At 35.1% G+C, this 12137-nt stretch overlaps 1 protein-coding gene across 1 annotated transcript in view; it reads right to left on the bottom strand.

Moving 5' to 3' along the window:
• Positions 1 to 12137, bottom strand: part of LOC123705952 (laminin subunit alpha-1) — a 73751-nt gene that overhangs the window by 25668 nt on the left and 35946 nt on the right. The window contains exons 2-10 of the mRNA XM_045655073.1: positions 6712 to 6818; positions 5332 to 5503; positions 4843 to 5004; positions 4278 to 4456; positions 3679 to 3873; positions 2761 to 3009; positions 2123 to 2301; positions 1304 to 1565; positions 269 to 434 (exon numbers count right to left, since the gene is read on the bottom strand). Of these exons, the coding sequence (XP_045511029.1) occupies positions 269 to 434; positions 1304 to 1565; positions 2123 to 2301; positions 2761 to 3009; positions 3679 to 3873; positions 4278 to 4456; positions 4843 to 5004; positions 5332 to 5503; positions 6712 to 6818 (1671 nt within the window). The remainder of the gene's footprint in view (positions 1 to 268; positions 435 to 1303; positions 1566 to 2122; positions 2302 to 2760; positions 3010 to 3678; positions 3874 to 4277; positions 4457 to 4842; positions 5005 to 5331; positions 5504 to 6711; positions 6819 to 12137) is intronic.

Genomic DNA, 12137 nt, shown 5'->3' with positions numbered 1-12137 from the left:
CTTATATAGATAATGGACTGTATAGTGTATAGTCAATAAAAATACGAATAATACTATTGTATGGTATCTAGGTAGTGCGTTCAGAATGACAGGACTAAATGATAATGTGATTCAATCGATGTCTGTAATCATAATGTCTCAGCCAAGTTAGTATCCAAAAACTAGCAATGAAGAATATCCATTATCCAGTATTCACTAATGATAACAAATTAATAAAGTATTACTTGTCAAATTAAACTTTAAAATTTTCGACATCGGTAACACTCACCAGGTTTACAATAACAATGCAATCTATTAAGCCCCGGAGCACACGACAGTGCCCTGTTATCACTTGCCGTAGGGCAGGCGCAGGGCCGGCAGCCACGACTCGGCTCCCCGTAGTACCCGTCCGCACAACGCTCGCAGTGCGGACCTGCTGTGTTGTCTGTGCAGTTCTGGAAAAAAAATGACGTGTGGCACTCGGGGACTGCCGCGGTAAAGCTATTGCATGCTATGCCTTCAAGCCACACCTCGGCCCGTCGGAGTGGGGAGCGTGAGGTTTTTTCGTTACGGAATTTCTCGATTCGGTCCCAGCGCTTAAGGCCCGCGATAGAAGCTATCATCATCATCATCATCATCAGCCCATATACGTTCCCACTGCTGGGACACGGGCCTCCTATTAGGGTACTACAGGCCATAATCCACTACGCTGGCCAAGTGCGTGTTGGCGGATGACACATGTCGTTGAACTTTTTAATTCTTCGACATGTCGGTTTCCTCACGATGTTTTCCTTCACCGTTCGAGCAGTGGTGATGTTACAACATGCGCAGATAAATTGAAAAATCAATTTATTTCCTGCGCGCTCGCCTGGTCTTGAACCCCGGACTTATCGATTCGAAGTCCGAGGTCTCACCACTGAGCCACCACTGCTCTCTATAGAAGCTATGCAATAGCTTAAAAATATAACAAAAATGTTGATAGCCTTCATTAAAATAAACATGAAGAAAAAATTGAGGCAAAACTGCTATTTTTTTAATTTATGTACATTGTTGTTTTTACACGAATTTAACAACTCTCCTTAAAACAGAAAATATTTGGAAGACATTGTTAATCATCGGTTAAACACATATTATCAAATTTTTCCTGTAATTAGGATCATTTCTTGAATTAGGTTGCGGAACTTCTTAATTATTTCAATTTGCACTAAAGATGTAAACGTATTATTGGTGATAGACTGATTGGTGAAGGCAAATATTCAAAATTTTTTTGATTTTAAGTTATTTATCGAATTCAATATTATATTGCAAGATTCTAAATTCTCACCATACAATGCCCTGTAGTAGGATGACACAACTCCGAGCGGTTATTACAATCACATTGCTTGGGCACAGTCTCCAAATCAATCAGTATCGTGCCCGCGGTGTGCCAGAGGCGGGGCGGGGAGGGGGGGAGCCAGAACCCAGCAGCCGGTCGGTGGCACGACCCGGAACTGAACCCGGTACCGCACTCACACATCTCCACCCCTGGGGCAGGCGCGCCACGGGAAAGACCAGCGACAGCTGTTTCTAGGGATACGTTGAGGAGGCTGGAAAAATGTAGTAAAAGAAAAATGTGTTGGTTGTGAAATACGAAAATTTATTGCTTCAAATTTCTTTGTTTTAAGAAATATATTGTCAGAAACGATTCTAAAAAGTCTATGAACGAAAATAAAAATATTCTAATTGTTTAAGTATGAAATAAGCTCTTTTAAACTCTTACTACTGATATTATTTCCATCAAAATTTCTTAAGTAACACATGCACTCTACAAATTCATTTCCTTTTATTATTTACTAGCTTTCCAGCGCGGCCTCGCCCGCGTTTTCAAAGAAAAACCCGCATAGTTCCTGTTCCCGTGGGATTTCCCGGATAAAACCTAGCCTATGTTGCTCAGTGAAAATGCAGCTTTCTAATGGTGAAAGAATTTTTGAAATCGGTCCAGTAGCTTATGCGTGAAAACCATACATACATTTACAAACATACATACAATTACAAACTAAAAAATATGTACATACAATTACAAACTTTTCCTCTTTATAAAATTAGTATAGAGTATAGATTATTATTTTTATATCCAAAACTTCTTATAACACAAAACACTTACAGCACATGCAAAGGTTCCCTATAATTGGGCATCCTGGTGGAAACTCTCACGAAGACGTGCTGCAGATCCTGCAGGACCAGCATCAGGACACCTCGGGAAGCCACCGCGTTCCGACCCCGGACCTCCCATAGTGATTCATGGAGGTACACCGCGTATGTACCGTTTATAGCTGGTACTCGCTGGAAAAATAAATTATAGTCTACTTTAAATTATAGTTTGAAATATTTTGTGGAATGTTCTAGAAGTTTCAAATAATTAAAACGAGGTTTCCGCCCGCGGCTTCGCCCGCGTAGTCAAAGAAAAACCCGCATAGTTCCCATTCCCGTGGGATTTCCGGGATTGCGTCATTTTCCCGGGATAAAAAGTAGCCTATGTCCTTTCTCGGGTATCAAAATATCTCCATACCAAATTTCATGAACATTGGTTCAGTAGTTTAGGCGTGATTGAGTAACAGACAGACAGACAGAGTTACTTTCGCATTTATAATATTAGTATGGATAGTATGGATTTTCTGGCAAATTGCAGAAAATCAGTCATAAGATTAGTATTGTGAGCACGTGAGCATTGTATTTGAAATGTATGAAAACGGTAAGAACGTGCATACAAAAATTCTATTTGCATTAAAGAAAATATCATACCTCATAATGATCAAGCACCAACGATGCTCCATGTATACTGACAAGAGGAAATTTCGCCAGAGTTTGTCGCGGCAGTGGTTCCCCCCCTTCCTCCTCCACCCGGAACCGTAAAGCCCCTCCATAAGACATAACCCTGTCACCAAGGAAGACCTCTCCGAGTTCCGCGTACACTGGTACCGGTGGCCAGGGGACTGATATCGTGACGTCAGGGTTTCGTGTGTGCACGGCAAGGAGCGATTCTTGTTCCATCTGAAATTGTGTTGAATTTTATTAACTAGTAGGAATTTTGTTTAAAACTGAAATGTGAAATAAGCTGCAACAATCTTTTCCTGTATTGTTAAATCCTAATTGATTATATTTTTGCTGAAATTTTTGCTGATTTTCATTTTCATTTCTCATATTGTACGTGAAATAACGTAATAGTTGTTACTGAAATTATACCTGTCAAAAAATATTTTAGTAAAGATATTGTGAATAGAACAATAATATTCATAATGTATTAAAATTAGATATAATAATGGGCTGTTTAAACTATAAATGCATTTTTATTAGGAAACGATTAAAAACTTAAAACTCAAGAGTATTAATAATGTAACAGATGATCTATTTGATATTTGTGGTTTATGACATTCAAATGCGTTATAAATATAAATTTATAAATAATAGAAAAAAATTCGATCACAAAGCGGGACTCGAACCCGCATCCTTTCACGCTAATCCGGAGCGGACGTTTGACCAACTCAGCCACCCGTGACCCGCCAGAATTTATAAATTAACCCATTGAGCGGTGAGCCCCCAGCGGCCCGATCGGTCCACGAGACAATAGATTTTCTATTGTGTCTGTGATTCCGGGGCCTGAGTTATTAATACAGATGACCTATCTACACGAGACATTATATCAATGTATTAAGCACATACATTAGCGGGTTCCCCCCTCAGCAGACGCAGGTGCAGCGGCGCGGGCGCATGCAGAGCAGCGCGCACCACGTCCGCCTGTGTGCACCGAGCTGCGCGACCGAAGCAGAAGCACGCGGTACAACCCGCCGGGTTCGTGTCCGAGAGACCGAATGTACCGTCCAGGCAGCGGTCGCATTTCGCGCCTACTACGTTCTCCTGTATTGTTGAAATAGGGGATGGAAGAAGTATAATTGTAGAGGAATAAACAAAAGATGAGAAGGTTTTGATAATGCTTTAATTACATTTAAATTAAAAAATTGTGTTTTTAAATTAGGTAGATGTTGTATTTGCTACTCTTGATATATTTCAGACTGACCTATATTTAGCTAAGCCAATTTTACATAATATCATCGTGATATAAATGGAAAAGAATTTTTTATGTAAAGTGTATAGTTAAGTACAATTTCAAATATTTAAACACATAAGAATTTAGGAATAACATAAACGCAAGAACATACGATCAGTTAAGTCACTGATATTTTACATTCAATCGAACAAAGTCGTTCCCCTGGAGCTTTTTCTCCAGGGGGACGACTTTACACGCATTATTCTATCCATACCTTACACGGACACCTGCCGCTATCATCACACTCGCAGACATCAGTACACCTGGTACCAGCTACAGAACACCTGCAGGGTCTACATCGTGGCCCGAAGAAGCCGCGCTCGCAGCGATCGCATGAGAGGCCCGTCCAGCCTGGCTTGCACTCGCAGGCACCGGTTATCATGTCGCAAGTTTCTGCAATTTGAAGTTAAACGTCGAGTATTAAATTTCTCAAGTTATAGGTTTATGTTTTTCATTCATCATGTCATTTAAGAAAATAAGTACTCTATTATTTAAAAGTTCAATCTTTATAACCGAAAAGCAAAACAAATTAAAGCTTATCTCACAGCGAAAACTCTTTCAATTCACATTTTTCACATCCTTACTAATATCACAGATAATATAAAAATACTATGCTAATATTAATAAGTATTTGTCCTTCTTTCACGTTGCGACAGAACCATTTTATTGTTGGAGATAATTAAGAAGCTAAAGAGATACATAGACTTTTCACCGCAGTTAAGTACCTCATTTCTTTAATCGCATGGGTGGAAAGCTAGCATATTTTCTTAAATCCTCACCCGAGACAGCACCGGGTCCGCACTTGCACGGCTTGCATCCAAACTCGCGTCCCCAGTACCCGCGCGCGCACTGCGAGCACGCCGGCCCGCGGCTGCGCCCGGGGCACACGCAGCGGCCAGATACCGGGGAGCAGACTTTGCCGTCCGTACAGGTGGGGCATGCTGGAAGAAATTTTGCATATCTACATATGTTTAAAAAATGTGTAGCAATGTATAATGGTGATGGTGATGCTGTGACAAAAATTTTATCTCATAAGTGCGTGGATACTGGAAAGAAAGTTTAAATTAATCTCCTTGGATGGAATGGAATATTTCATGTCCACTCTGATTTTAATCTACCTTTAATAAATGGTCTCTCCCTACGATTCCTTCCTTATCATTTTACATTACCATAGTCGATGCAAAGGGAAAATTGTACAACTCAACTATAACGATATTTACATTCAAGTCTTTTCCATTGGGATAAACCTAAAAACAGGAGGAACTCACGCAAGCAGCCCGTAGCGCTAAACCCGTAGTACCCGGGCAGGCACCTGTCACACCGCGCACCGCCAACACCCGCCGCGCACGCACACAGCCCCGTCACCGGGTCGCACGCGGCGGTGCCGGCACCACACTCGCAACGCCGGCACTCACCACGATCCAGGCCCCAGTAGCCTTCCTGGAATTTACCATTGTTATTAGGAAAGAAATAGTATTCATTGCTGTACAAATTAATAATAATATAATATTAATAAAAAAAATTTTCGCGTTAGTCAGAAGATTTTTTTTTAATTAGTCTCGTTACATTGACTACATAGTCAATCAGTTTACAGTATACAGCTCTTACATAAAACAAGACAAATTCACAAAATGAAGTATGAAGACAGTATCTGCCCGAAAATAAACTCGAAGTATTACAACATTACAAAGTCGTTGAGTTATGAGTATTTAAAGATACATTGTAATGACATTAAGCAGACAAAGAACTACGTAAATCATCCAGCTTTATCTACATAACCTAATAATTATTAATGAATGTAACTATTGTTTACGTATCTCCCGTCACATCTTAATCGAAAGATGCGTCGTAATATTTTTTTCTATCGCTTCATGCGTCGTCAGATTTTATTCTGATGTCATCAAGTAAATTTAGAGTAACAATTTCATTACAGTTCATTCATTATCTTAATATTTTTGACCATATATTTCAGTTAGTTTTCACTGATCTCTACATTTTCAACTAGCGGTCGTACTCGTAGGTATACAATTTATCGGCTACTTTAAGTATAATCAAAGTCCGTTTAGTTATTTCAGATATTAATTATTAGAAACTAGACAAACTACAACTAGACGAAATAAAAATAAAACTTATTTAGTTACTTAGTTGATTCTACTTCCATTATTACTAAATATTTTATTCTATCGACCTCAAATTTAATATTTTTCACAAGCAAAAGTTACCACCAAACAAAATACAGTTTACGTCAAAAGAATCAAGTTATTATTGGATAATAACAATAGCCGACTTTGTTCCGCATTAGATCTCACGATAACAGCTTGTTAGCTCCATAACTGTCCTTGGTCATGACGTAGGTAGGTACCACGGTTCTAAGGCAAAGACAATATAAATAGGTTCTGTTACAATATATTTTATTAGCCTCTTTGTTAAGTGTACCTTTGTACAAGGTACGATGGAATTGACATCGTCCTTTTGGACAAAAATCCCTAAATAAATAAAGAAAAAAAAGGTCACGTCATTGCGTAAGACGACGATTTAGGTTTGAATCTGGCCAAAGAAGTTTCACTTCTGACACGTGTGCTCAACATACACGCTCTTTTTTTATTTGATAAGCATAGGTACATAAATAAAACGTCGTGTGTGATTACCTCACAAGTGTCACACGCTCGTCCGGTGACGTGCGGACGGCAGCGGCACTGCCCCGTGCGGATGTCGCACACGTTGCTCTCTGAACCCGCCCGCGAACAGTTGCAACCTAGAAAAAATTGGTGGAAGAAATGGTACATTATGGTAAATTACCTAGAAATGGTAACAAATAAAAAAACTTTCATTTCAAAAAATCATTTCATTTTCGTATGTGCTTCATCTAGGAGGCGTGAAATAAAATCTTGTTTGTATTTGTTTATATTTGCATAAAACTGAGAGAAGAAACCTAACGTTACGACAGAGTATCCCTTTATATGCCTTATAGACCTTTTGTCTCCTTTTATGATATGATATTTGAATAATGTATGGAAAGCAAATATTATATTTTATGTATGGAAGGCTAATAAGGGTAATAATAATCTGTTTAAAACTTTCACAATTGTTAAACGAGCACTAGATAGACGTAAACGAGCCTATCAATGGATAAACTACACCAATCTTAATGTTTGTACAATTTTCATTTAACATGAGTACGAGCGCCGTAAATGCAAATACCGGTGGTTACCAAACGGCGGCGGAATGCAGAAATTAATTAAGTATATCAGAGGACTGACTTGTACATGCCGTATTACAAGGTTCCTATCTAAACTTTAGCTAAGGGTTAAACCATGTTCAAGAGAGAAGCGATAAGCAAGCTACATAATACCGCAGAACAAAAATTCATAAAGCATTAAAAACTAAAACGAGTCGCTTTTATGTAGATTTATTAGATTTTATGTAACCAACTAGTAGCTAACTAGCCCTATTTAGAAACATAGCTGTAGGTGTACTATTACGTCGTATGTTAGTTACTGTCTCCAGTAAAATATTCAGTCCCATAAATATCATCATCCTTTGTTTGGGAGTATTGTGCATTTATTTTACTGATCACAAGACTAATAAGATAGTAAAATATATAAAGCGTAAGACCTCCGCTCCCGCTATCGCGTTCGCTTATCGCTATTCTCGTGAACATGACCTTAGAAGCATTATCAGTCTGATGTTCGTACCCCATAGAAACTGAGATTACTAAATACTGGTAATAGTTCATGTTACTCAGTTAATGTGATAAGATTAACTGCAGATTTGTTAGTTACAATTTGTAATGTAAACGGTTAGCCTACTTATCTCACTGATTTACATGATTTGCCGTTAATATTATGTTAATATTGATTTTATCTTCCATCATACTTCGTTCATCGCTTTGATGGCAAAATATTGTGCTATTAGTTGATAAATTGTGGTTCTTACAGTATCGGGTTAAAGTTTGTACCTATACAGATTTATTTAGTAATTGTTTAAAAATGGCTCTACAATAATTTAAAAATAAAGACTGAAGCCGTTCATCTTATGCCTATAAAGAGAGAAATGTATAATGTAAGCAATCTAGTGAAATAAAACTCTAATAACATAAAAATCTGATGAGCTATAGAAGCTTCAAATAAACAAACACATAAATTCACGAACCCTAAAACCATTACCTTTTATTTGCAGTCGTGTAAAACGATCCTAATTCTACCTCAGACTTAACCAACAGCGTCTAGCTTAAATCCAAAACAATAATTGTACATGCATGGAAATACAATACGCACTATTAGTTATAACAATGGACTCGGCTTCGCTTATAAAACAATAGCAATGTGCACTCGGTTTTAGATTACGGGCTTGTATATAAACGCATGCCAAGAGAAATTGCATTTGGGATTTTTTATAATTAACTGTGGTATATTCAACCATATTCATTTTATAAACAACGTAAATTAAGAGATTCGGTTTTAATAACGAGATATATTTCGATAATATATGTGGTTTTTTGATAATATAACGAGATATATATAAATATATTTCGATAATAAATGGATAAAAAATCTGTATCTAATTTATACAAAACAAGATAAAATAAATAATCGCAAAATTTTCTGAGCTTCCGGTGAATTTATCGTCCGCCTAAAACTTTTACCTAAGCGCGATATTTTAACCATTAAATTTTTTATACAGTTTATCATTTCTGTACATTTTTATATCCAATAGAAAGTATCAGATTACAATAAAAATATATAAAATTAAATAAATAAATAAATAATAATAAATCTTTATTAGCAAGCAGGCCAGTTACATTAAAAATTAACAATCTATGTACTTACAAACTAATTAATAAAACCTACTAGCTAAAAGGAATGCCGCTCAGCATTTTACAGTGAAAGCATAGACTTTCACTGCAGAGCTGATTTTCAGCGACACCTTATTTATACTTATGTCTAATTACCTACTTATAAAAAGATTTACTTAATGTTAATATTCAATATAGGTAATAAATAAATAATTAATATAAATATAATAAAAAAATAAATAAAAAAAAAACATAATAAATAAAATCATAAATAGTAGTACTTATAAATAAACAATTTATATTTTGTTAAGTGAATAAATACAATACATTACATACAATTATATACATTACAATACAAGCCAAAACCAGACAAGTGCGTAGGATTACAAACGAGCAATGAAATGTTTAAACATGTTTCTGTTTGATTAAAAGGTACGCTGTTAAATGTTTATTAAATGAGAATTTTGATTTCTTATCCCTAATAGGAGGAGGTAAAGCATTCCAACAATGGGTTGCTGCCCATTTGTAACTACCTCGAAAAGCGCTTGTACGATACTTAGGAACTATAAGAGGATTACTTCCTCTAACTTACTCAACAACCCAAGATCACAATAACACCTGTGTTACATTCATCCACAAAAACATCAATTAGTCCAATTTGAAATCTCTTAAATCAAACGACCCATTACCTTGCAATCCATCAAAGCCATTTATAATACACGACTAAATGTCGGAGTCGTGTCGTGACTTGTAAGATAATTAACAAGTGTGACGGACAGATGGACGGTTGACCTGGATCTATGAATAAACAGTTACAGATAACATAATATACCTACGTTTTATTAAGAACTAGTTAATGTAACTACGTGCAATTAATTTTCCGAATCGTAGCTTAAAGCTGTGTTTAAGAGCTCTTATAAACGAAGTTACAGTTGTTGGTAAAAATAGCATTTAGTAAATTGTAAAATGCAGCTTATTTTTAAAAGAATTTGATAAAAATATCTTACACTAATGTTAAAAGCTCAAGAGTTTGTTTGTTCATTTGTTTGTATACGTAGTATATTATTATTAGTCTGTGGTTTGGGTGTTTGAACTCACTAATCTCTGTAACTATTGGACCGATTCCAAAAATGTTCACTGTTAGATATGTACGTGTTCTGTTTGGTACAGAGATAGTTTGAGACCCGAGAAAGGTCATGGAGTAGGCTCTATCCCAGAAATCCCACAGGAACAGAAACTATGCAGGTATTTTTATGTGCGGGCGAAGCCGCGGCCGGAAACCTAGCAAGTAGTAAATAATATAATTGAACATAAAAGATTAGCAAAAGACAGACATTTTGTTTATTCCGCATAGAATACCGTAAAACGTCAGCAGATATTTATAGCATTTATCGTCGTGTCAGCACTTCAACACGGGGTTGTAAATCTTGCTGACAAACAAACGATTATTTAATGTGAATTAAAAGATTAGTTATACAAATACAAACTGCGGTTTGTAGGAAAGAGAATCTGTGAAAAGATATTATAATAGGTAATAATTATTTGTTGAAAACAATAATTATTTGTCTATTATGCTAAATGTTTACGAATTAAAAGGTAAACCAATAAACATTATTAAAAAAATATATTTCTGAAATAATGTTATTATTAAAAAAATATATTTCTGAATATCTAAATTTTCCATTTAAATCGGCTGTACCTAGATCGGAACTTTCGCTGGTAGCAAAATTACCTACGTACGATCGTAACCTAACTTAGGTACATTTTCTTCCGGAAAAATGATTATTGTTTTTCATAGAGAGAAACTCTAAAAACAGACTTATTCAGCGTCATGCTCTACAGAAATTACTTTTATTTTTACCATAAATATACAACTTATACTACCTATACATTTAGGTGTATACTATACTTAAATGATAGTTATATTTTAAATATTATAGAACTAACTTATACACAGATGAATTTCAGGTACAATTTCACAATAATGTGAAGTAAATTTTATTCGAGTTCCCTTGCACGTTATAAACACGAACATTTCAAATGGCCCATTTGAATAAGTGATAAATTTTGTACTCTATTTGACCACCAGAGTCGTATTCTGCGTGAAATATTGATTTTAAATTTTACGATTATTTGTATTATAGGAAATTTTAATTTATTCTTGTAATTCCATTCGGACAAATGGTACCATATTTACTTATTTTATGTCTGAAAATGGTATTTACTTTTAATTACCGTCTAAATAAGAAGCAATCCAATAGGCTAATTTAATATATTATTATCTTGTTATAATAACAGTTAAGTAATTAAATATTTATTATTAAAAAAATATTACTTCAATTAAGACTTAAAAATATTTTATATAATAGCATACATGTAGCATATAAATCTTATATATAAAAATGAATCGCAAAATGTGTTGGTAAGCGCATAACTCGAGAACGTCTGAACCGATTTCGATAATTCTTTTTTTATTATATTCCTTGAAGTACGAGGATGGTTCTTATGTAGAGAAAACGTAAACATGTACCACGGGCGAAGCCTACGTAAATAAGATACGAATATTACAAGGATACAATGAAGCACATTATGTAATTTTTCCATAAATATTACATATTCATAGATTTATGAGCACATACAAATATCCAAAACAGGATATGCTAAGTTATAAATAATATGTTATTTGCCTTGCAATTTAACATTACCGTAAAAGGTTTTAGCTCCACTTTCCCAAAGAGCAAGTCACGTAAAGCAAAGGACACTTTTGTTCCTCACGATCTATGACTAGTATGAAATAATGAATAAATTTCTAACGTACTATTTCAATTTTATTGTTAGTAAATTGTTAAGTTCTGTACTATGAATATTCGAAAAAAGGAGGCAAAATTATTTCACATAGATAATTATTAAAAAAAGTTGTCATTTGATCTCATAGGTAATCATAAATCAACTTTATGATTCTTCAAGAATATTACTATTTGGAGAGTCTCAATCCATACATAATTTTTAATTTAATAATTTAATAATATTTAAGAAATTTAACAAATGTTTACTTTTAAAAAATCATTGGAATTACATAAAAAATGTAATATAAAATATATTACACTTTTTAGCAGTGGGTATAGAAACCATACTCTCTGGCACAATAATTTTGAAAAAAAAAACAACCAACCAATACGATCGGAGCCAGCGAATTTGAATTTAGAACTCTCAACATGTAAGACTATGACTGTGTTATTTATACAATGTATCAATGAAGTCTATGCTATTTTTATAATC

This window comes from Colias croceus, chromosome 3 (assembly GCF_905220415.1).
Source record: "Colias croceus chromosome 3, ilColCroc2.1".
NCBI classification, from domain to species: domain Eukaryota; kingdom Metazoa; phylum Arthropoda; class Insecta; order Lepidoptera; family Pieridae; genus Colias; species Colias croceus.
Note: the sequence above shows the minus strand (reverse complement) of the source record. Positions and strands in the feature narration are given on the sequence as shown.